General features: G+C 39.7%; 1 protein-coding gene across 1 annotated transcript; it reads left to right on the plus strand.

Annotated features, from left to right (window-relative positions):
• The first annotated feature begins 12616 nt into the window (after window positions 1–12616).
• Window positions 12617–15304, plus strand: LOC133800846 (uncharacterized). The gene is made up of 3 exons (XM_062238930.1): window positions 12617–13352; window positions 13924–14221; window positions 14904–15304. The coding sequence occupies exons 1-3, from the start codon at window positions 12696–12698 to the stop codon at window positions 14981–14983; spliced, it is 1035 nt and encodes a 344-aa protein (XP_062094914.1). The 5' UTR covers window positions 12617–12695; the 3' UTR covers window positions 14984–15304.
• Window positions 15305–26011: the final 10707 nt, after the last annotated feature.

The following is a 26011-nucleotide window of genomic DNA, read 5'->3' on the forward strand; positions in this document are numbered from 1 at the left end:
GCCCCGACATGCCCCAGGGTGAGATGGACGGGAAAGGTCTTTCACCCCAGTGCCTCGGTAAAAAAAAATCTCCGGGAATGCCCATGTAGTGAGGAGTGTCATTCCCTTAGTTCGGGGGACAACACGTCCCGAGTAAACCTACGCGACGGGCTGAACACTCGGAAAGAGCGGGCCCGTAAGGAAAAGATCCTCCCCCGAGAACCATCCCGTCGAAACGACCATCCCCGTAAGGAAAGAACGGTCATCCCTGTCGAAACGACCATCCCGTCTCACCGAAGAGACACGTATGATCCCGCCCAGAACCACACTTTACTCCAGGAATCACTAGATCTCATCGTAGAGATCCGAGAGGAGTCGCAAGTGCAGTTGAAGATGTACCAAGGCAAGATTGCTCGACATTTCAACTCAAAAGTAAAAAGCCGAAGGTTCGGAACCGGCGACCTAGTCCTGCGAAGAGTCTTCCCTGCTACCCAAGACCCTAGAGTAGGGGTTCTGGGTCTGAATTGGGAAGGGTCGTACGAGATCCAACACGAAGTGTGCCCCGGGACATACCATTTAAAGCGGCTCGATGGCACGGAAGTCCCAAGAGCCTGGAACGCGGAACATCTCCGTAAATACTATCAGTAGTCAGGAGAACGTTTTCCAATTTTGTATTTTCGTTGTATATAATGTACGCCTCAGGGCAATCCCTTGAATAATAAAAATGGCGTGTGCAAAATGCCATAAAGAAATGTTATCAGGCAATGAAAATTCTACTCAAGTGACCCCAGACCAGTCTCCGCTCACTTGTAGGGGGTATCCCCGGTATGAACAAATACCAGGCGGGGCACAAGGATCAGGCCTAGTCCCGACCCAGACCGACAAGGTCCGGGGGGTACAAACCTCGTTGGACCAAGCCTCATGCTGGTCCCGCCCCGGACGAACGATGTCCGGGGGTATAAATAAAAAGAGGACCAAGCCTCAGGCCGGTCCCGCCCCGGACGAACGATGTCCGGGGGTATAAATAAAAAGAGGACCAAGCCTCACGCTGGTCTTGCCCCAGACGAACGATGTCCGGGGGTATAAATAAAAAGAGGACCAAGCCTCAGGCCGGTCCCGCCCCGGACGAACGATGTCCGGGGGTATAAATAAAAAGAGGACCAAGCCTCAGGCCAGTCCCGCCCCGGATGAACGATGTTCGGGGGTATACATTAAAAGAGGACCAAGCCTCAAGCTGGTCCCGCCCCGGACGAACGAGGTCCGGGGGTATAAATTAAAAGAGGACCAAGCCTCAAGCTGGTCCCGCCCCGGACGAACGAGGTCCGGGGGTATAAATTAAAAGAGGACCAAGCCTCAAGCTGGTCCTGCCCCGGATGAACGAGGTCCGGGGGTATAAATTAAAAGAGGACCGAGCCTCAGGCTGGTCCCGCCCCGGACGAACGATGTCTGGGGGTATAAATTAAAAGAAGACCAAGCCTCAGGCTGGTCCCGCCCCGGACGAACGATGTCCAGGGGTATAAATTAAAAGAAGACCAAGCCTCAGGTTGGTCCCGCCCTGGACGAATGAGGTCCGGGGGTATAAATTAAAAGATGACCAAGCCTCAGGCTGGTCCCGCCCCGGACGAACGATGTCCAGGGGTATAATGCATCCGGTATGCCCCAGGGCAAGGCCGTGGTCCGCGACTGGTAGAGTAAGGGAACTAGGTTTCGCAATAAACTATTTGAACCTCGTTGGCCCGGGCCATCAAGTTTTCGAAGTTGAAGAATAGTCTAGTGTAGGCCATTGGAACCAGGACCAAACCCTCAGAATCAGTCATGCACGGTGATAAAAAAAAATGTTTTAAGGGATAACAGAAATAACATAAACCGGAGGAAGCAATACAAATTGTCTTGGACGCGTACACATCCATAAAAGTTACAAAAATCATTAAAGTAAAAGGGGCAAGGTGGGGATCCGGGCCTAGGCTTCATCCTCCAGAAGCTCCGCGTCTTCCTTCTCCTTGGTCTCGAATTTAGCCCTCTTCAAGTTCGGGTCAGGAAAGATCAGGAGGTTCATGCTTTTATCTTGGCGCCAAGCCATGTAGATGGCCTCCTCAAAGGTGACGTGCAGCATGTCTTCCACCCGCTCCTTTCCACGGCGCGCCTCCTCATGCGCCATCATCTCCTCGCGAAGAGAGCCGTCCAGCTCACGGACTCGGGCCTCCAAGATTTGGACCTTCTCCCCGTCCCGGATGGACTGAGCCGCAACCGCCTCCTGTACGGCCCTTGCTCTGAGTAGCTCCGCCTCCAAAAGGGCTACCTTCTCGTTAGCCTCAGCTTCTTTCCGGGACAAGGCCTCTTCAAGCCCAGCCTTGACTCGGTCAAACTATGCGCGGTCTGCGTCGGCCTAAGCAACCGCCTTGTCTAAGGACTCCAGAGCCTGTGCAATCTCCCTGGCCAGGGCCTCCTTGGCAGCCTCCCTTTGGTTCACGGCCACCTCCAGCTCCAGCTGGAGCGTCTCCATCTTCATGGCCACCTCGACCACCAAGTCGGCATTCCAATGGGACAGCAGAGCGTCCTGGAACAAAACAAAGTTAGAAGAATCCTTACTAAACAAAAAAAAGAGGGAGGAAGAAGACACGAAGTAAACTTACTGCGGTGGCCTGATGGCAGAGAGCTTGGGAGATGAACAGCATGTCCGAGTTGGCGATGGTGGCATACCGTTTAAGTTGGAGGTTGGACATGGTGTTCCCCACCTGGTCCAGCAAGTCCGCCGCGAAAGGGGTCGTGTCCTGCCCCAGCTTAGGGCGAAAGCCCGTCTCAGCGGCTGGCCGATCCACGATCAGCTGGGGGACCTTGAAGGGCACCGGGCGCTTAGTGAACTCGACCTGACGATGAATCGTCAAGGCCTAGTACGTCTCATCCCTCTTTTCCCGGCCACTCTCCCAGGTCCGGGAAATGAGCCTGGAATGCTCGTCCCTCAAGACGGTTTCCCCCTCCTCGGGTAAGGCCGGATGAATGGGGAGGGCCGGTGTTGCTAGAATCTCTTTCGCGGCAAGGCCGCTTTCCCCGTAGGACTCTCTGGCCTAGCCAACCCACCTCGTCTGGGGCCTCTTGTTCCCAGTTTCGGCCTCCGCCGCGCCCAAGTCCAAGGCCGTCTTCCCAGAACTCTGGCTTACCACAGGTTCTGGCTTCAGATCGATCACCGGGGGTTGGGCAAGGCCGAGGACGGCGGCCAGGTCCACGACCTTAACAGGGACCGCGGCAGTTGCAGCCTCGCTGGTTCGAGGATCCGCCCCTGGCATCTCCTTGTTGCAGGAGGGGTCCGGGCCCGGCGCCTCTGGGTTTTTCTTGGCAGCCTTTTTTGCCGCGAACCTAGACGCCCTCGCGACCCGGAATTCAAGAAGCTACCTCATCTCGTCCACAGGATCAGACATGGCGGAGTCTCCTGTAACAAACACAAATGAAAGAGTTAATACGATTAACGAAAAAATAGAAGTCAACCCAGGACGAACCCTTATCTAAGCCTCGGGCATGACCCAACTCATCTAACGCGAAAAAGTAGACTCGATCCCCCATGTCGTCAAGGTTCAAGAAATTCCCGTACTGAAGGAACCCGGACAAAAACATGAGAACTTCCGAGCCTACAGGAACGGGAGATGAAGGTCTCGTCTCCCCATCAGCCCCGAACGTGGGGCCTCGAAGTGTTAGCCTATCCTTAGCTAAGTACCCAACTTGGGGAGCATAAGTTAAGATCAAAGGTGAGTTACCTCGCTCTGATACGCTAGCCCCGGGGGTACCCGTGTTCAGCAGGGCCTCCTCGAAGAGGGCTTCCAGCTCCTCAGAAGCGGCCGCCTCCGACTGGACCAAGTCCCTCTTCCGCTTAGCCGCGTCCGCTCGTGCCGCAGCCTCTACTTCCCCGATGTGCTCCAGGGCCAGCTGCTCCCTTATGGTGGAATTCTTCTCGCACTGAATTCCCCGAAGGCTCGGGACGTCGATAGTCTGGTGGGTCGCGAGCAGTCCGACCAGTCGGAGGTTGTCCGTATTGACGTAGCCTTCTACGTCCAGGTCTTCTATGCTCAGCCCAGAGTAAAGCCTCCTCCGGTCCAAGATGAACTGGGTGAGAGGAGTCTAGGCAAAAGGTCCTGCCACCCGAAGTAACACGCTGAGAAACAAAAAAGGAAAAGAAAAAGAAAAACTGGCCAAGTAAGGGTCGGGGAAGCACTGACCCACTCGCTGGAAGTCTAGCAGCAGCACGGGGTTCTTCTCCACAAGGAACTCGGACGTCATGAACCAATAATGTCGGACGTCCAGGGGATGCTTCTAGGTTCTTGTAGGAGCGGGGTAGTTACCCCGCGGCTTCAGCCTGTAGAAGTCGTCCAAGGTCTTGTCCTTGGCGTTGACCTGTGGTTCCATCTTGTAGAAGTACAAGATTTCCACGAGGGTCGGCTCCGCGATCTCCTTCGCAACGCAGAAGACACGCCATCCCGTAAGTAGTTAGTAGGCTTGGGGAAGAAGCTGGAAGGGCACGATCCCCATGTATGTTAGGAACCGCACGAAGTAGTCGTGAAGCGGGAGTGTGGCTCCCGCACTGATGTGGCCAGCGCTCTAGGCCCCGAACCCGTTCATGGAAGTGTATGCCCGCTCCTCTATCCTGGCCAGGCAGTTGTGGAAGAGTCTTGGAGTGGACTCTATGCCCAGGCATCTCTCCAGGATGAGCATCATCCGGTAGTTCCGGAACAGATTCGGTACCGTGTCCATCTCCCATCTGTTGCCTTTGGGGGTCCGGGACCCGAGAAGGAGGACGGGGGCCCTGTTGACTTCCTCATTCGGATGAAGGATGACACCCGACGTCATGGCTGATGATCTGGGAGCAAAGAAAAGAAACCAAGCAGTTAATACCGAAACCCAAGAAAGTTGATTAAGGTACGGGGGGCCTCCTACGGACTGCTTGGAGTCCCCTCCGGATCAGGTCCAGGTTCACCAGAGAACCACGAGACCCAGATCGGGAATGAAAAATGGGCTACTAAATAGGCTCCACCACCTGTCCGGGAAGCATCCAGACCCGGAGCAACCCGGACCAGGCGGCCTTCCTAGCACTATTCCTAAGCGTAAGCAAGTTCTAGCAGCCTAAACGTATGAACAAAAAAGCAGCCTGCGTTCATGTATTTATTAAGGCGAAGGACAGAAGGACTTACTGTGAATAGCTGGCCGTGAAAGATGGTGGTTGTCCAGCGATAAGGACGGCAGAATCTCGTTCTTGAACTGGTGAAGTCGGTTCAGCAACTCGTCGACAAGACAAGCCCAGGACGTGCGCTCAGGCAGAGGTACAGATGCAGGAACCGTTGGAAAAAGGTGACGGCGCAGAGTAAGCAGCCGGTGAAAGATGTCGTCGGCGAGATCAGACATAAACAGATCCTCAGTTCTTAGAGTGGCTCGAGAGTGTAAAAGTTTCAAATGAATGTCTGATGAGTATTTATAGACCCATATCCTGGTCTCTGATCCAGCGGATAGGAAATCCCCCATCGGACGATCCAAGATCAAGCAGGGACATTAATGAGCACTCGAGTGCTGAATCCTCTCCATTTCAATCCAACATCCCAGGAGAGGGGAATTTCCAAGTTCGCCCCATCCTATGGTCCACCTCAACGCAAAAGCATTAATGAAGGATCCCCATGCGGATGGGATGCTTCGGAATCCGTGCTGACGCACTAGCCTAGGCCTAGTGATCCTTGAGGTGGTTAGGTGAACTTTCGAGGTCAAGTGCCATCGTTGCAGCAGTCGCTGGGCGACACGTGTATCCCTCGTCATGAAACGGGACTTCAGTAAACGGACTCGGACATTGGTAAATGGTCCGGGCTCCGTGTGCGCCCAGCGCACACTACCCTTTACCACGGATCCACGATTCTAAGCAGAAACTGGGAAGGTAACCTTGGAGTATCCGAGACCAAGGCAAGCCTCCACCTCGCAGACCCAGGTGAAGGCTTGGGGGTAAATGTTATCCCCATTTCCTGCCTTGGGCCTGGGACGGTGGTCCAGGCCCACTAGCTGGGCAGTTGGATTTGGGCCCAAGCCAGGCCCGCTTGGCAGGGAATGACCGGCATCAATGGCCCGAGTGTGGGTCCAGACCCGAACGATGTCCAAGAAGGATGATCCAGGACGATCATCCGGGAGACGTACAACTGTTCGGGGCTACGACCGAAATGTATGCACGCGGTCCCGGAGCCTGGTAAACGATCCGGGCCCTATGGAGACGATCTGTGCCTACAGTAAACAAAGAGGGACAGAGGTAAATGAACCCGGGTCAAGTCCTCAGGGTTGGCAGGGTAAAGCATCCGTGACCCTGAATTCGCCCCATGACGCGTGGGGGTTGTCCCCACTTTTCACCTGCGGAAAATGCCACCTCGGGATTGCGCGCCACTGGTTCAGACCTGCGCTGCCACTACACTGACTGATTTTGTCCCCTGAATCTGCCTCATAACTCAGAATGCCCAGACCAAAAGCCTCATTTTTTCGGGTGAAATATAGGCTTTGGGCTGCCCCAGTGGGCTTTGATCACTCTTTGTCTTTTATATTTTTATCCTTTGTATTGGGCTTCCGATAGGGAAGCAAGCAGTATTTATATCCTTGTTGGGATCGGGTCAGTCCGGCCCAAGCCCAGTGCTCCTGCGAACCTATAAATACAGGTGTCAGAGCACTGGGAAAAAGACCTCTTTTTGGCTTGTATACAGTTACTCTGCCAAAACACAGAGAGAAACTCCATTGTTATAGACTTTCCAAGCTCTAATACAACTGTCTCGTGGACTAAGGCTCATTAACGCCCCAACCACGTAAAAACCTTGTTTATATCTTCCAAATCCCTCATCATTAATCTTGCCTAATTTTTATTAATATCGTTTCCGAAAATCTCGGTAAACAAAAAGAAATAACAAGAACAAGAAAGGAAGAACACTCTCACTCACACCACCAAAGTGAAGAGCATTGAAGATCACCAACTTGAACAAGGTTAACAACATTTGTCCAAAAGCTTATTTCCCCTATCTCAAGCACTAAGGGAACTTTCACAATTTGGAAATAACTCTATGGAATAATAAAGCCTCTAGCTAAGTGTTTTCTAGCCAAGTTGATAGCTCTACAAAATAGAATTATTTTACCATATTTTATATGATAATTGTTGTTTAGTTCTTGAGTTTTTAATTAATTTATTAAGTTTTAAGTAATTTTATATTTATTAGTCTTATTGTAATTTCTAGATTTATATGTTTTTATATATATTTTATTGTTTTATGTTGTAATTTAATTATTTAAAATTAATTGAATGCTAAAAATATGATTTTATTGAAATTAAATGTTTTGTAAATTAAATTTTAATTAATATTTTCATGGATGTTATATGGTATATATTATTAGTGAAAATATTTAATTTTAATTTAGTTTATGATTATTTTGTATGAAACAATGTTGCATTTTGGTACTTTGGAAAGACGAGAAAAGAAAAGAATTAAAACTGAAAAAAGAGAAGGAAATGTGGCATTATGAAAAGCTCTCCAAGCCCCAGGCCCATCACGCATTAGGCCCGCCTCTGCCCCTCCTCTCGGCCCAGACCTCCTCCCAGCCACCTGGGCCCGTCTCCACCAGCCCACAGGCCCAACGAAGGCCCCAGCCAGCAGCCTCCCTCCACATTCGCCTGAGCCTCTCCCTCCAGCCCCCACGGGCCCACCTGCTCCCCCACTCGGCCCAATCCGCCACAAAACAGCCAGCCACCTGCAACCTTCCTGCCACAACCCCCTTGAGCCCATCAAATTGCACCTTGTCCCCTTGTCCCTAAAATGTCAATTTTATCTAATTTTTTTTACAACATTTCACCCAAAATCATCATCACTCCTACAATTTACCCCTACTTACCATATTATTATTAATTTAATTAATCTAATCAATTTAATTAATTTAAATTGATTATTTTAATAATCTCATTTTCGCTATAAATATAGAATTTCAAGGCCATTTTTTGGGTGCTTAATTTTTGGTAACCATCATCTTTTCTACCATTTTCTCTCTACCATTCTCTCTTCCATTTTGAGGTTTTTCAAGAGCATTTTCAAGTATATATTTTGTTTATTTTATAATTTCTATTTTAGTTATGTGCTTCTAATCTTTTTCATAAGATTATTAAGATCATGATGAAGCAACTTGTAACTAGATAATATTTATGTTGTATGTTGATTTCCCTTGTAATGCAACCGTTTATGGATTTTTCTTCTTCATATATGTCTTTCATCTTTAATATCTCATATTTTGGATTGTTAGATAATATTGCACTTTGTTCTTTATTTTACAAAACATAATATTCTTTTTGTAAGATATGTTATTAAATTGTACACATTCAATGTTCAGAACAAAAATATTATGTTTTGTCTTATAAATAATGTTATTTGATTTTTTGTTGTTTCATTAGGTTGATTCACATTAAATACTTGTATTATTAAACTTACATTTTGTGGATTCTAGTATCTTAATAATATTTCATTTTAACACTTATTTTCAAATCATTATTGGTTTATTTTTATTCTCTTAAATAGCTTTATTTTAAATGATATTAAATATCATCAATCTTTGGAGCTAAGTTAGAATTTATTAATTTTGGTTTAAAATAGTTTTATTTTTTATTTTAGACAACTCCTTTGGGTTCGATCTCGTGCTTACACGAACACTATATTTCATATACGATTCGTGCACTTGCGAGTTATAAATTTTTAAAACATACCTGTTTTTGGTCCATCACAAGTGCTCTAGTGGATAGAAAATGTTTTTTCTACAAGTTACAAGTGAGCAATACGCTCCTATTTATAAAGTTTTTGAGACACCATTTGAATTTCAAATTCCACCAACCCCCATGGCTGTTACCAATGTTTTAATTGGATGTCTATGGAATTAAAAATGAGTTTTGGGAGTTACATGAGTTGTTGGAATCGTTCAAAAGGAAATGGAAAATGGGCTTGGATGTTAGCCTCACTGGGATTTGACCGCGGCCGTGAGCCTCTGTTCCACAGGCCGCGTCTAGGAACACTAGTGGCCGCGGCCACATCTCATTTTCAGCACATAATTTTTGTGCAATTTTCCAAACAGTTCCAAACAACTTCCAATTGATTTTGTAACCCCCACACATATTATTGGGGTTAAAACAAAGTCTCCAAATACCGTTTCACTTATGGTTTTGAGAAATTCAATTCAAAATTGTGTAACAACAAATCTACACAATAATGTGCAGTATTTGAGAGTTACAAATTTGTTACTGAAATTGTAACTCTCAAATATGTTAAACATTTGAATACTACACACTATCCACATGTTGTAACTCTCATTTTTATATTATAACATGTGACACTTTTTGTCACATTTATTTAATCTAAACATTATATTATAAAATAATATAACAAGAGCACCATTGTGCTCTAAGAGCACTCACAACAGAGGAGGTAAAATAGATAAAATTTAAAAATTTAGCTAAAAAGTAGTAAAATAGTGCTCCAACAGATAAGCTATTTTACAAAAAAAATTACCTTAGACTACTATTTCTTATCTAAATGTAGGATGAACTATTCACTTGTGTAAAAATATTTTATTATTTTTTAAACTCCTACTTATTCTCTTTCATTCTCTCTCTTTCTTTTTAGGGAATATACTCATTTGATACCTTATGTTTTTGCAAATTATCATTTTGGTACTCTCTGTTTTCAATAATGCTCATATGACATCCTGTATTTTAAAATCGTACATATTTGATACCCTAAACTCAGATTTGATAGATAAAATTTTGTCAATATGATCAAACTGTCATCAGTTATATGTAATTATGTAATTAAATTTAAATTTGTAACTTACATAATTGACAGCAGTTTGATTAAATTGACAAAATTTTATCCATCAAATCTGAGTTTAGGGTACCAAATATGTACGATTTTAAAATACAGGGTACCATATGAGTATTATTGAAAACAGAGAATACCAAAATGATATTTTGCAAAAACATAGGGTACCAAATGAGTATATTCTCTTCTTTTTAATGTGGGTGCATTTTATATATATATATATATACATATATATAGTGTGTGTGTGCATGTCAGTGTGTGCATATATATATATATATATGCCTTTGTGTGTGTATATTTTAATATTTTATTTTTTTTTAGGTATTTTCATGTTATTTTTTATGACTCATTAATTAGTTGTTTTTCTATTTAATTATTTGTTAAATTATAATGCATTATTTTTTGTTATTACAATATTTAGAATAAATATTCTTATAATTATTTTATTGTTTTTATATTTTTGAATTAATTTATAATTTAGTTTGTTTTATAACTTTTGAATTTATTTAAAATGGAGTATAATTTTTTTAATTGTAGAGTATATTTTATATTTGGCATTATGAATAAATATTACAAATATTAAAAAATATATAAATGTTATTGAAAGTAGGAGAAAATATTTAGAATGAGTAAAAAAATATTAAAGTGAAATTTTGGTGATGTAAAATAGAGAGGCTTAAGTATGTTAGTTTGAGGTAAAATAAAAAAAGTCTGCTGGGAGTGGTCTAAGGCATTGTTCAGTTTAAATCTTGTTATTTTTTTAAATAAAAATGAATGTTGCCCATTAAATTTATAACATGTCATTTCAAAATTATTAATAAATAAATATAATTTTATTGAATGGACGTAAGTATGATTGTTGTGGAGAAACATAAATCTTTTGAGAAGTTGTTAGTGAGGAAAGTAATAAACCCATTTTCACTAGCACTTCTAACTGAAATAGCCAACATATGAAACAGAATTTGATAGAGCAATAAGAATATATATCATAAGTAATAACACAACACTAAAAAATAACTTCTTTTGAGTAATATTAACCATTTAAACAACATACCATAACAATTGAATAATTGGATGGACATAATTTGACATAATTGAATATCTCTATCCCTTATTACTTAATTATTGCGTTAAGGCATCCAATATAAACCAATATATATCTAAGCTAGATAGCTCTCATACCATTTTTATACTTGCTAAAGAAAAGATGGGGTTGAACAATATTAATTTGATTGTATGGTTGATTATTATTCTTATGATGATCTCATCATCCTCAATTCTAGTTAATGCTCGCTTTGTTACTATGAACGAGAACGGGAATGGGAATAGGAATAAGAATGAGAACAGAGAAAGTGTCCCTTCTCTTGCTCCTAGTGCTCACGGCCACGGTGACGGTGATGGTGTTGGTAGTAAGAATTATAGGCTAGACTTTTCATCTTGCACATGGTCCTGCAACATCTGCTTGTTTCCCTCCTCATCCACTTGCTACTGCTTATAATATGTTGTATTATTGTAATTTTGTTGCTCTTTAATTAATCTAAATATAACATATGTATGTATGTGTTCAAATTGTGATTAATAATGACAAGATTCTATATTGATGGTTGTAACAATAATTGTGCTATTATATTAAATAAGAAACCAAAATAAGACAGATCAATACTTAAATTTGGCAAAATTTTCATACATAGATTCAATTTGAAATGATTCAGTAACACAGACAAATCTAAGCATTTTGCCTTTCAACAAAGGTTTGGTAACATCGCCACTTGAGCTAAGTAGTTTGGGTGTTTCAAATGCTTTTTTTTTTGCTCTATTTCTCTTCTCAGAATGTCTCAAGTTCCTTATTTCTCAACTCTATGATGTGTTTTTGATATTTCTCTTCTCAAATTATCATTTATGTTGCAAAGTCCAAATTTTTTTAGGTATTTTTGGCAAAATGACTTATTTTTTAAAGTCATTTTGCACTCTAGCCTAATTTTAATAATTCTTTGCAAAATGACCTCTCATAACTTAAATAGGTGGTCAAAAAATTTAAATAGTAGATCGAAAATTTAGATAGCTTGCAAAAAATTTAGACAACTGGTCGAATTTTAGACAGATGATATTTTGCAAAAAATTATCAAAAGTAGGCTAGAGTACAAAACCACTTAAAATAAGAGGCTATTTTTACTAATTTTTCTTTCTTTGATTGGAATTGATAATTGTGGATTTAATTAATGAAAAATGCTAAAGAGTACTCTAGAGTACTCTGCTATAAGTGTAAATAAATATTCGATGTGTGACAATTACTAAATTACACAAATAGTCATATATTATGTCTAAGTGTTGGATCCTTTAAGTGCATTACAATGCTCTTGGTTAATGGAATCATTGTTTGAGGTTTATTTATAATTCATAAGAAATTGGACTTTGCACAAACATAAATGATAATTTGACCCGATTTTCTCTCTTCAGCACTTAGAGAAGTTATATAGTGTCAAAATCAATAAGTTTTTCTTACATTCGTATAAAAAAATAAATATGCATGCAACAAATTATTTTAACATTAATTTGAACATTATAAATTATTTATAATTTTTCGATAACGGTTAACAATTTTGTTATAATCATAAAGTATACCATCGTAGAAAAAAAAAAAAAAAAAGATTAAAAATACACGGGGAGGAGCAAGAGTGACAACCGATATTAGAATTTTTCTATTTATTTTTTGTTTTAAAAATAATAAATTATAAATGTGTGGGTCCATAAGCAGCCACATCAGCTCGTCCAAAATCACAAAACCCCTGTCTTGCTCCATTAGGGTTTATCTCAGCTCCACTGACAATCACCGGTCGAAGAAGACGAAGAATCCAAATCGTCGTCACCATGAGTCTAATCGCAGGTTCATACGAGCGATTCATATGGGGATTCAAGCTCAAACCCCTTAAACAAAGCTCCGACGACAAAACATTAACCCTAACCCCTTTGTTCTCTTACCCTTCCCACCTTTCCTCCATCACCACCGTCGCCGCCGCCGGCCCTGCTGCAGCTTCGGGAGGGTCCGACGACACCATTCACCTCTACGACCTCGCCACAGCCTCATCCCTCGGCTCCCTCAACGATCACACTGCCACCGTCACCTCCCTCTCCTTCTTCACCCCTCCCAGCATCTCCTTCCCTCGCAACCTCATCTCTGCCGCCTCCGATGGCACCGTCTGCATCTACGATGCCGACCCTTTTGTTCTTCTTAAGACAGTTAAGGTTCACAAGAAGGGGATCAACGACCTCTCTGTGCACCCGTCGGGGAAGTTGGCGCTGACGGTCGGGCGAGACGAGTGCCTTGGGATGCTCAACTTGGTGAGGGCCAGGAGGAGCTTTTATTGCCGGATGGGCAGGGAGGCTAGCTTGGTGAGGTTTGATTCTACTGGGGACAAGTTCTTTATGGTTATGGATGACAAGATTTCGATTCATGAGGCTGAGGATGCTAAGATTGTTTCCGAATTGGAGAACCAGAAGCGGGTTCTCTGCGCTGCCTCCGGTGAGGTTAGTTAGGTCTTTCTCTCTGTCATTGTTCTTGGATTCAGTTTTGTCTTGCAAGTTCATTTTGCCTAATTTTGTTTATTGGTGAAGTTTAGTTTGAATGTATTGTCTATTGTCATAGCCGATAATTTTGCTCAGTTCTTGTTAAAGTTTCTGGTATATTTAGTGAACTATATAATAGTTTGATTTGATAGTTCTTAGTAAATTCCACAGAGCTTTAGGGCATTGAATTTGTGATAGGATTTGTAAAGGGTCTGTAGAAACTTTACTTAGAACGATTTTGTTGATGAGATAAGGTTTATATTATATGATTGTCTTATGTCTATGCTATGCGTTTGGTTACGAAGAAAGTTATTTTTTTCTGGTTCATATTGGATATAAGCTTTCTAGAAAATGGATAATTTTGTTAAAAAAATGTTCTTTTTTTTTTCCCGTTTTCTTACCCTTATTTCTTAAGGTATGGAACTATGATCCACTGCAAAAGCAAACTTAGAAATGCAATTAAGACTTCATGTATATAGGTTTGTGTATGATTTTGGCTCTGTTAATCCATATTAAACCTGATTTATTGCAGAATAATCTTCTTTTTACTGGTGGTGAGGACCGGTGTATAGTAGCATGGGATACAAACAGTGGGAAGACTGCCTTCAGCATTGAAGATGCACATTCTTCTCGTGTAAAAGGAATTGTTGTGCTTACTAGGAATGCGGGTGCTGTTGCTGATGATGACCCATACTTAATAGCTTCTGCGTCTTCGGATGGGGTTATACGAGTTTGGGATGTTCGTATGGCTGTTAAGGAGAAGCCAAATCCATTAGCCGAGGCCAATACAAATTCCAGAATAACTTGTCTTGCTGGATCTTCTCTTAAATGTAAGTTTTTTTACTGCCATATACCTTTACTAAACTAATTGATGAGAGAGCAGAAATTTTAATACTATCAAGTGCTAGAATTTATTTGAAATGTGAAACTTTTAATGCCACCATGTAAAAATGAACTAACAGAACAAACTGAAAAATGTATAAGCAGTTATGATGTCGTATAAGAAAAAATGCATAGATACACAAATGAAAAAAACAATGCTTCAATGGGTGAATGAATATGCAATTTAACAGTGAACATGTTCCAATATGCTAATGGATATATAGAAGTGTTGCTATTTTCTTACCACTGTATGAATCTCCATCTTATTCACGAGGTTTGTCAAGAAAATGAAAAAAAAAAAATGTCAGTGAATGCTGATGTGCTCTCTTTTATGGTTGCCTGACTTAGTTAAGTTAGGTTGGTGATCTTGCTGGTTAGTTCACATGTCATGTTCTTATTGGCTGTATAGATGTCATGCTAGTGATGACTGAAAGTAACACAATCATTGATCTGTATAAAGAGAGTTTTGTACTGAGCTTCACTGATTTCATCATAGTAAAGCTCCATTAATGTGTTCCTTGCTGTGGATGTAGGCTTATACAGCCAAACCACATAATTCTTAGTCTTTGTGCATGAGGTTTGTCAAGTTATTTATTTTATTTTCTTTGTTTTCTTCTTCTTCGTATTTAGCAACGAAGCGGCTACAACTTGGAAGCAATGTACCAAAAGGAGAAAATGAAGATGTTGCTACAGAAGATATGACATCTTAAAAATAGCTGACTGGATAATTAGTTTGAAAACTCCTTGTAAGGTCTTTATATGAATCATGGTATGTATTGCCAAGTAAGCCGCAGTGAGTTGAGTTTAGTCACTAAAAAATGTTGGGTCTTGACATCCAACATATCAATTTTGTCTATAAATTTTGTTTGAATTAAAATTTAAAATGTATTGTTTCCTGCTAGCTCGTTGTTTGTCCATTTGCTTCTGCATAATGTACGAATCTTTAATGAGAGTTTGGGGTTCAAAGCATTGAGGGTGTGCTTGGCCTGTTTTTCCTTAGAAAAAAATGAATGAAACAACATTTTGAGATATTTTACAACCTATTTGTTTGGTGAAAAGGAAAAAAAAAATCAGAAAAGCAAGAGTATTGCGATCAAACGAAGTCCAGAAAAAAGAAAGGAAATCTTGTCTAGTAAAGGGATTCTTAACTATGCCAAAACCATCTTCCAAACTTTGTAAGAATTCTCAACCTTATGTGTATATATCTAGTGTTTCATCAATGGCTAATAACTTTTTTGTTAAAGGAGAAACATTTGACATTATGATGCTAACATTTCTAATGAAGAATCAATCTTTAAGCTCTGGATGAGAAACTCTTGATGGTATGGAACAGATGTCATAGGCGTCCTTATTTGTGCTTATTGAAACCAGAGCATTTTCATTTGTCAAATAACGTTCTACAAATAATGAATCCTGAAATGATTAGTACCAAAAGATATGCACAATATTCTCCTCTCATTATGGTGCGATTTTCTTGCATCTTCGCTTAACATTACAATAATTGATTTGAATACTAGAAAATTATAGCACTTTCTACTTGAGTACGGTAACTCTAGACTGTGTGGGAGCAAATCACATGTCCGACCTCTTGGGTTTGGTTTATGGAACAAGCCAAAAATAGCTCATTGTCTTTGGTTGAGTAGCTCTAAACTCAGCACAATGTAAGTGGAGAAGAGTACCAGAAATACCCCTTAACCATATTTTAGAATGCCAACTGAAATGAAGTTTCCAGTCTTCGGAAATATAGGAAGACCTAATTAAATGTTTTTCTTTCGAAACAGAGTTTCCAAAATCCAATCTAGAAACAGAGAGTTTCCATCGACCACCTCTGTTTCATTAATTCATACCCCCCGAACTATTACTAATCCAAATCATGCCTCCGAATTTTTCAACATGTTAAAAATTCTCTCTAAATTATTCACATTACTGAAATGTGGGACTTCCGTCTAATTTCGCTAACGAATAGTGACGTGGCAGTTTGGGTGCCAATGTGATATTGCCACATCAATGTCTCGTTTATAATTTAAAGAATAAATAGGATTCTTGTCCCTCGAACTAATATCATTACAAAATCGTGCCTCCTGAATTTAAAAATTTTTAAATTAATATTAAAAAAAGGAAAAAAAATCACTAAACTAAAAATCAATTGAAATTAAAAAAAAAATTAATGGTGACAAAAAGTTAGCTTAGATGTTGGGCATGCGTCTGAGTGAGCTTGAAGTTGGTGGGTAGCGACATCATTAACAAGCCGGGCTTATGCAGGTTCCTCGTCGACATTCAGCTTTGAGTTTTTCGTTATGTTGTTAATATCATATTACAATGTGTATGAATTTGAGAGATTGAAATTTTGATTTGTATATATTATGATAATTTTTTTTGGTTGAGCTATTGTTGTAAATTGATGAGTGTTGTTGAGATTGTTTGGTTAGTGCAAAAGTGAGGGAAAGTAAAAGAAAGTAAGAAAATGTGAGAAAATAAGATAGAATTCTCATATAGTTTTGTTTTAATTTGTTGATTTTTTAATTTCTTATGATTTGATTTAATTTAATTTAAATAGATTTTTAGTTTAATGTTTTTTATCTTTTCGTTTTAACATTTAAAATATTGTTTAAATTTTAAAATTTTGAATTTGAGGAGCATGATTTGGTAGTGTTAATAGTTCGGGGTAAAATTCTATTTATTCTTTAAATTATACACGTGGTAATGCCACATTAGCAATCAAATAGTCACGTCAGCATGTCGTTAGTCATATTGGACAAAATTGGACTGAAGTCTCACTTTACAACACTGTAAATAGTTCGGAGAATTTTTAACGGTCCAAAAAAATCGGAGGGCACGATAAATATATATGTCATAGTTCGGGGAGCAAAAATACTAAATAGCCTTTATCAAAAGCATACAAATTTGTTTTATTTTATTTAAAAAAAATATTATTAACATTTTAGAAAGAAAAACAAATGACTATTCAGATTTTGTTTTCTTCAAAACTTAATGCTACCCGATAAAATGATAACATGTCATTACAAAGTTATTAATACATAAATAAAGTCACAAAATTTTGTTGAATGGACACAATTTTGTTGTATTGTTGTTGAGAAACAAAATTTTTGATGAGAAGTTGTTAGCCTGCAGAAGTAATAAACGCTTTTTCACTAACACTTCTAACTGAAATAGCCAATATATGTATATATGAAACGGATTCTTAAAAAGTAATAAGAATATCATACATACCTAATAACAAAACACTAAATGATAACTTCCGAGTAATATTAACCATGAAACAACAACAGATCATAACAATAGAAATAATTATCTTTCACACCACTATGTATATGTATGTATATATACAAATGCATTGATAGAAGCAATAATTAAAGCATTGAATAAAAACCATTATATATACATCTAAGCTAGATAACTCTCTTACCACTTTTATACTAGTGAAAGAGAAGATATGGAGTTGAATAATATTAATAGGATTGTAAGGTTGATTATTATTCTCATGATGATCTCATCATCATCCTTAGCCAATGCTCGCTTTCACAGTGGAAATAATGAGAATGAAAATGGGGGAGGAGCCCCATCTCTTGCTCCTGCTTATGGTCATGGTCAAGGGGGTGGTGGTGGTGGTAAGATTTATAGGCCAGACTTCTCATCTTGCTCCTGGTCTTGCAGCTTCTGCTTGATTCCCCCCTCCTCCTCTTGCCACTGTTATTAATAAGATATGATGTATTACTGTAGAATAATAATATATGCACTTAAAATCTACACCAAAATATTACACACGTTATTGTGGCAGTACTTTTTAAAATAGTGGGTCCTAGTTTTAATAAATGTGATTAGCAAAACTAGTCTTCCACATCATCATGTATAATATTTAGGTGTATATTTTAGGTGCACGTATCATTTCTCTTTACAGGAACAATAAAGGATTTTGGACGTTGATTTAGTGCTCTTCAACTAATCTAAATATATGTATATGCTCCATTTGGAACTAATAATCATGACCTCTCACTGTACTATTGTTTGACAGGATTGTACATTAATGATTGTAACAATAATTGTGTTATTATATTCAATACAAAAAGCCAAATAAAAAAAATCAATACTAATTTATATATATATATATATATTTGCCGCATAATAATTAGCAATCCTTGTCATTATTACCAGAAAGAGCATTTATCATTGTCGTCTGTTGTTCAATGCACTTTTAGGATTAAAAAAATACTGTCTATATATCTCTATATCAGGTAATACTGGTCGGCCAAGAGAAAAAATATGAGAAAAAAGCATGATATACCATATTACTTAACAAATTTCATTTATATGGTGTAATAAGGAGTGAAAGAACTAAAGAAAGGTGTATGAAAAGCTCTCGTGACTAACACAAGAGGTAGCTCTCTTTATTTATACTAAGGTTAGTTACAAGATTCATAACAGAATACAACTAATCCCTGAAAGCTCGGGATTGTCTTAATACAGTTGTAACTAATTTGATAGCTCATGTTGAGCTAGTTGAGATAACTCTACAGAAGGTTTCTCAACATTCCCACTCAAGCGAAAAAGGGATACAAGAACTTGAAGCTTGTCTTGGAATCTAAGAAACCTTTCAACAGATAAGCCTTTGGTTAGGACATCAGCTACCTGATCATAAGTTGGAACATATCTAATGTCAACTTGCTTTTGCAGTAGCATATCCCGCACAAAATGAACATCTATTTCTATGTGCTTGGTTCGAGCATGATGGACGGGATTAGCTGCAGGAGATGCTGCTCCTAGATTGTCACACCATATCATTGGTGTCCCGTGAAGTGGTATATGCATTTACTTCAGCAACATTCGAAGCCACACCATTTCAGCAGCTACATGAGCTCAAGCTCTATACTCGAATTCAGTACATGGTTGAGCTACCACAATTTTCTTTTAGAACTCCATGAGATTAAGCTTCTTTCCCAGTAAACACAGTATGCTCCTGTGGACCTCCTATCATCTGGACAGCTGGCCCAATCAGCATATGAGAACCCCTGAAGTACAAGTGACTTTGCCGAACCAGTCTTGAAGCAAATGTAATGTGTCTTTTAGGTACCGTACACTCTCTTACATGCATGCCAGTGTGTAGTCGTTGGAGCTTGTAGAAAGTGACTAAGTTTTGATACTATATATGAAATGTTTGGCCTTGTAATGGTCACGTATTGCAATGCTCAAATAGTACTGCGATAAAAGCTCGGTTCGTCCAATGGTTCCCCCTCACTGCGCGATAGGGTTTCCGTGGCGTTGCTGGAGTAGTGCATCCTTTTGCTCATGCCATGTTGAGCTTGTGCAAAAGATCAGCTATGTATTTGGATTGAGATAGGTACAGACTCGTGTTATCTCGATGTGCCTCAATGCCCAAGAAATAGTGAAGTGATCCCATCTGTTTTAGAGCAAACATCCCATTTAGATCAGAAACAAGTTTGTTTATCAAAGATGGACTTGTGCTAGTGACCAAAATGTCGTCAACATAGACCAGAAGTAATATGAGCTACGAATGGTGGTGATACACAAAGAGAGAGACATCGACTTTGGATGGAACAAATCCCCATTGGATTAAGGCACCTTGTAGACGATCAAACCATGCTCTCGGAGCCTGTTTAAGGCCATAGAGGGCCTTGTTTAGCTTGCACCTATAATGAGGATAAGTTGGACTAACAAAGCCATCAGGTTGTGTCATGTACACGGTCTCCTGCAAAACCCCAATAAGGAGCGCGTTGTTTACGTCTAGCTGTTGAACATCCCAGCCAAAATGGACAGCCATTGTGAGCATAATGCGAACTGTGGTAGGCTTTATAACAGGGCTAAACGTCTTTGAGAAGTTGATTAGTGGTGAAAAATACACATTTATTGATTTTAATAGTCAAAATAAATTAAGTTTTAATTAATATTTTCATAGAATTAATATGATTTATTTTATAAATGAAAATATTTGATTATGATTTAATTTATTATTATTTTGTAGGAATTAAAGTCTATTTTGGCACTTGGAAACAAAGAAAAAAAGAAAGCAAGAAGGGAAGAAGTAGAACTGAAAATATAGTGGAATTGTGGCATTTTTGAAGCAATATTGCCCAGACCAATTTTAGCCCAAATAGCCCAAGCCCAGCAAAAATCTGTCTTTTTCTCCTTGCCCAGCCGCCAGGTGTCGTCGTCCAAGCTCGCCACGCGTCCGCCTGCCAGCCAACCTGAGGCCGCCACATCGCCCAGCAGCACTCCAGCAAGCTTCCTTTTTCTTCAGCCATACGCCCAGGTGAAGCTTCCCTAACTCCAACGGCCTAAACACAAAGTCAGCAGCCCAACCAAGCAACACGCCTCCAGCCTTTTCCCTTCTCCAGCAGTCACGCCCAAACCCATGCTCCTCCAAAGGCCCAACTAAAGCCCAACGCCAGCAACCCTTCTCCTTTCACAGCCAGTGCCACGTGGCATCTCCCCATTGGCTGGGAATGGGTCAAAACCCACTTCTGCCACAGCCACCTTCAACCCATATTTTGTGGGTATTGGGCCTTGCAAAATTTCCATTTTGAGCTTTAAAGCTCATATTTTTTTGGTGCCTTAGAAAAAGTGCATTTGACCATACACCAAAATAACTAGGTTAATATTTATAATAAGATTTGATTTTTCAAAATCATATTTTATTATTAATATTTCAGATTTATTTTGTAAACCCCATTTTGTTGTTTAATTTCCCTTTAGTCCCTTTCTCCCTCTATAAATAGGGACTATTTCTTCACATTTTCTATGTAATTTTTAGGTAGCAAAACTCTACCAAATTTTAGTCTCATTTCTCATTTTTCTCTCTAGAATTTCATGAGAATGTCTAGCATAATAGGCTAACCTTCTTAGGAATGTTAGGATGATCCTATATGCACTATGACTTTGCTTGGTATTTTTTATTCACCATGTGCTTAAAGTTGATATATTTTAGTGATTTATTTTCTTTCATCTCTACTTCTTCATCTTATTATCTATATTTATGTTTACTAATAGTATATAGATTTTGTCATGTACTTTCTATGTAATATCTTTATCATTTTCTCCATCTCATATATATGTACTTTTGCTAAAATCTATATAGAATTAGTCATGTTCTTTCTATGTATTTTATAAATAGTAAAAGTAATGTTTGTGTTAGGTTTTATGTCCAATCTTTTATTGCATTATTGCCAATGGTATAATGTTATTTTTAGATTTCTCATAAGATTTATCTCATCTTTCCATGGTAAAGAATAATAATCACTTGAATACATTTTTCTAAAATACATTTGTGCATCAATGTTAAATCTTCCAAATGAATAGTTGGGATGTGAACTTCTCATTTGTGTAACTTTTGTGAATCAAAGATCCAAATAAATAAGTATGCATATTGGTGACTCTTGATCCTTCCTACTTGTTACCTATTGTTACATCACACTTTAATCTATTTATTTCTAATATTTAAATCTAAAAAACAACAAAAATATCACTTGTTCTATTTCCCCATATTATTTATCTCCAAACTTTATTTATTGATTAACTTTATTTATTTGCCTCCTTGTGGAATCGACCGCCCGATCTATACTACAACCACCGCTAAGTGGGAGTTTGGGCGTTAAACAAAAGTCAATTGTGGGAGTTTGGTGAAACCCTTTAGCCACCAGACGTGGTTTATGTCGCTGTACAGTTCCATCGGGATTCAACTTTAGCTTGAAGATCCACTTATTGCCAACCACATGTTGGGAGCTATCTGGGGGAACCAAGTCCCATGTATTATTGGCAAGAAGAGCAGCATATTCAGTTGCCATAACTGAATTCCAATTAAGATCTTTGAGTGCGACACTGACTGAGGTCGGTTCTTGAGGACCAATTTGCACTGAGAACGAATGCTTAGTGGCGGTCAGAGCTTTAGGCTTAACTACTCCAGAATTTACACGAGTTTGCATGCCATGTGTGGACAAGGAAGCTGGTACATAGTGGTGAGGAATGGACTGAACGAGAGGCACTTCATTGACAGCTGGAGTGACTGTTGGAATGACTTGGGACAAAATACTTGAGTTTCAAGTTGTTGGTGCTGAGGTGAAGCTTTAGAAACTGTTGGAGAGGCCATAGTTGTAATAGGCTGCTCTATATTCATAGTTGAAGGTTCACTTGGCAAGAAATGAGAGTCATTCACAGCTAGAGAAACTGGTGGAGAGACATGCTGTGGAGATGGTGTAGCTGTAGGACTATGCTCGTGAGAGATGGACACGTGTGTTGGGGAAGTGGTAGACTTTGGGGTTGGAGTAAACTACACAACAAGACACATGGGTTGAGATGAGGGTGAGGAGTGTATTAAAGTGGTAAGAAACAACTCATGATAAGGATACTCGAATTCATTGAACACACAATTTCTTGTGATATAGACCTGTCAGAGGAATGGAGACACTTGTAACCTTTATGGTCAGGATTATAACCAATGAACAAACACTTCGAAGATCGAAATTGCAATTTGTTGTTGTTATATGGGTGGAGGTGAGGGCATCATAAGATGTCAAACACTTTTAGGAAGGTATAATTAGGTTTTTGATTGTATAAAGATTGATGAGAAGACTTACCATTTAGAGCTAGTGTGGGAAGTCGATTAATGAGGTGTGTGGTGGTATGGAAAGCCTCCCACCAAAATTTCAAAGGCATGCTTCCTTGAGTAAGCAAAGTGAGCCCTGTTTCAACTATTGTGTCGGTGTTTCCGCTCTACTCTACCATTTTGTTGGTGTACATGAGGACATGGCTTCCTAAACACTATCCCTTGTGCCTGTAAAAATTGACTGAAGGGTCGAAATTCTCCACAACAGTCACTTTGTAACATTTTTATAGGTAAGTCAAAGTATTTTTTAACTTGTGTTTTAAATGCTTTAAACACATTAAGATATTCAGACTTTAGACTTAAGAGATAGATCCAAGTAAACTTGATAAATTCACCTTCCTTTGAAACCATTGGGGCAGGACCCCACAAATCAGAATAAAGAAATTGCAGGGGTTGTGTAGACTTGTTTTCAGATCTATTAAATGGTAAAACATGGCTTTTGCTGAGTTGACAAGCATAACATAAATGACGTTTATTGAGTGAGAATTTGGTAGTACAACTAGTTAAGTTCTTGGACAATTTGTTTAATACTTTGACACTAGGATGTCTTAACCTTCTATGCCAAGTATTAACATCAGTTTTTACAATGGTGAAAAAAGTAGGTTGTGTAGTTTTATCACATGTAGAATGGGTCAAAGGTGGAGTGTAGCTGGTAGATGACTTTGGTAGAGATGAACTGGGTTTGGGAGACAATGAGTAGAGCTCATCCTTAAGCTGACCTTCCAGCAGCAACTCCCTTGTTGCCTTGTCCTTGACATAGCAAGTATTGGCATGAAATTCCACAAACACATCATTTTCAACAGTTAGTTTCAATATACTCAGTAAATTGTTTTGTATTTTGGAACACAAAATACAATTTTAAGTTTAGAGATTTAGTATTGCAAGTAGAGCTTAATGTAGTTGAAAGAATGTGAGTGATAGCAATGAGCTTACCATTTCCGACCATTAGTTTGTTTGGGACATGGTAATCATGATTCAGAGTGAGTTTGGAGAGATTTGTCGTGATGTGGTCTGTGGCTCCACTGTCCGCGTACTAGGCCAGATCAGCAACTGTTTCAAGCGAGGCAAGAAAGGCAACTTTGTTTTTGTATGCTTGAGTGGTAGGATTGGATGAAGTTGGCTCAACATGATGCATGTACCAACAAACAACTACGGTGTGGCCAACTTTGCTACAGATCTGGCAGATCAGCTTCGAGCCAGTGTTCCTGGTTGAACCTCTGGTGTGTCCACGTCCACGAGGAAAATTCAGTGCACAAGGAGGAGGTGTATTTGAAGCACGACCTCTGGGAGTTGTCTGAGTAAGGTTCGCCAAAGGAGCTTGAATGTTGACTAGCGTAGCTGTGGACCACCTTAGAAGTCGATTATCTTGGTTGAGCAGCATCGATTGGACTTCAGCCAAGTTGAGATCTGGTTTGCTGAGGATGCTATTAATTACACCGTCGTACTCCGGAGGCAATCCATTAAGGAGGTTATGGATTCATCTGAAACACGGTAGTCAGCTAACATCAGCGTGTCGGAGATGCTTTCCATCTGAGCACAATACTCAGAGATAGTATACGAACCTTTCTTGGTTCGTTGGAGCTCATCTTTGAGTTGGAGGAGCCGTGCTTTGTTCTTGGAGGAGAAAAAATTCTCGAGAGTTTGCCACACCTCATTACTGGTCTTGCATCGCACAAATTGTGACAAGATCTGAGGAGTGAGCGATGTGAGAAGCCAGATGACAAGCAATTGATCCTCTCGAACCCACAGTGTGTACTCAAGATTTGTAATGGCGACCGATTCTCCTTTCTCATCAGTAATCACAGCAGTGCGCGGTGGAGGAGGAGTTGTGCCAAACACATAGCCTTCAAGATCATAGCCTCAGATCGTTGGAACCAGCTGCGCACGCCATGAAATGTAGTTTAACTTGTAGATCTTGATTGTGATGAAACCATTCGGAGAAGTTCCAAATGGTGAGAAAGTCACTTTCGAACCAGAGGATGAAGAAGAAGATGCAAAGGAGAAGGAAGCAGTGGAAGAGGATACCATGGAAGAAAAGCTCTTTGGTTACAACTGATACCAAGTGAAAGAACTAAAGAAAGGTGTATAAAAAGCTCTCGTGACTAGCACAAGAGGTAGCTATCTTTATTTATACCGTGGTTAGTTACAAGATTCATAACAGAATACAACTAATCCCTGAATTGTCTTATTATAGTTGTAACTAATTTGACAGCTCATGTTGAGCTGGTTGAGCTAACTCTATAGAAGGTTTCTCAACATATGGTTTTTGTTTTCACTTTTACTTTTCAGATTGTACAATTACATTTTTACAATGTTCAATTAGAATTTGGAAACTCTTGAACTGGTGTAACCCCAAGATCTCTAGCCCTTTAAGGACCTACAGAGACAAGTCCCTTCAAGGAATCTATTCCCTGACAGCTACCAGCAGCTCGAGATTTGTGCTTCAGTTGGACCGCGCGAAAGTGCAACTATGCTTCAATGGGGTCGAAATGGGTGAAGGTGGAAGACGTATATATAATCCAAACAGAATAAAATGTCCACGTGCTTGTTTTGATTTGTTATATATAATAAAGAAAATTTGAGTTTTTGTAATTATCTTAAAAAATTAACCAACTTGAGTTTTAGATTGATACAACAAGGTATTTGAGTATATCTAAATATGTTGGTAGAAATTTTGGAGTGATTTAGGCATGCAAAAAAAGTTGAAACCATTTGGAAGTTTTAACTAGTGGTGACATTTTGTTTGGGCTTTTGGCAGCTGGGACATGTCGCAGCTTATTGATGTGTTTTGGCTCCAAAATTGTGTTTTTTCTATTTGAATACATTGGAGAGTTGAATATGACGGTGCTAAATGTCTCTTTAGCTCTCCAAGATCAATCATTCTCTTAAATAATTCATCAAGAAAGTTGCTTGCTCTTAAAAATTTCAAAGGCCTTAAAGCTTCTTCCAAGGCCTCCATTTCCTTTTTCAAACACACGTTTGTCTCTTTTTGATGAAGTTCCAATTTGCATTGCTGAGATCTAAGATTAGTAGATGCTTCCTCTTGCTCTGTTCGCATGCGATTGAGTTCGTTCTACATAAGGTCCATGGCTTCCTGCATCTA

This window comes from Humulus lupulus, chromosome 9 (assembly GCF_963169125.1).
Source record: "Humulus lupulus chromosome 9, drHumLupu1.1, whole genome shotgun sequence".
NCBI lineage: Eukaryota > Viridiplantae > Streptophyta > Magnoliopsida > Rosales > Cannabaceae > Humulus > Humulus lupulus.

Excerpts from the sequence above, each read along its gene's own strand:
- LOC133800846 (XM_062238930.1), top strand. The coding sequence starts at position 12,696 with ATGAGTCTAATCGCAGGTTCATACGAGCGATTCATATGGGGATTCAAG. Across the intron at positions 13,353-13,923 it reads TCTGCGCTGCCTCCGGTGAG|AATAATCTTCTTTTTACTGG; the intron begins GTTAGTTAGGTC and ends GATTTATTGCAG. Across the intron at positions 14,222-14,903 it reads TGCTGGATCTTCTCTTAAAT|CAACGAAGCGGCTACAACTT; the intron begins GTAAGTTTTTTT and ends CTTCGTATTTAG.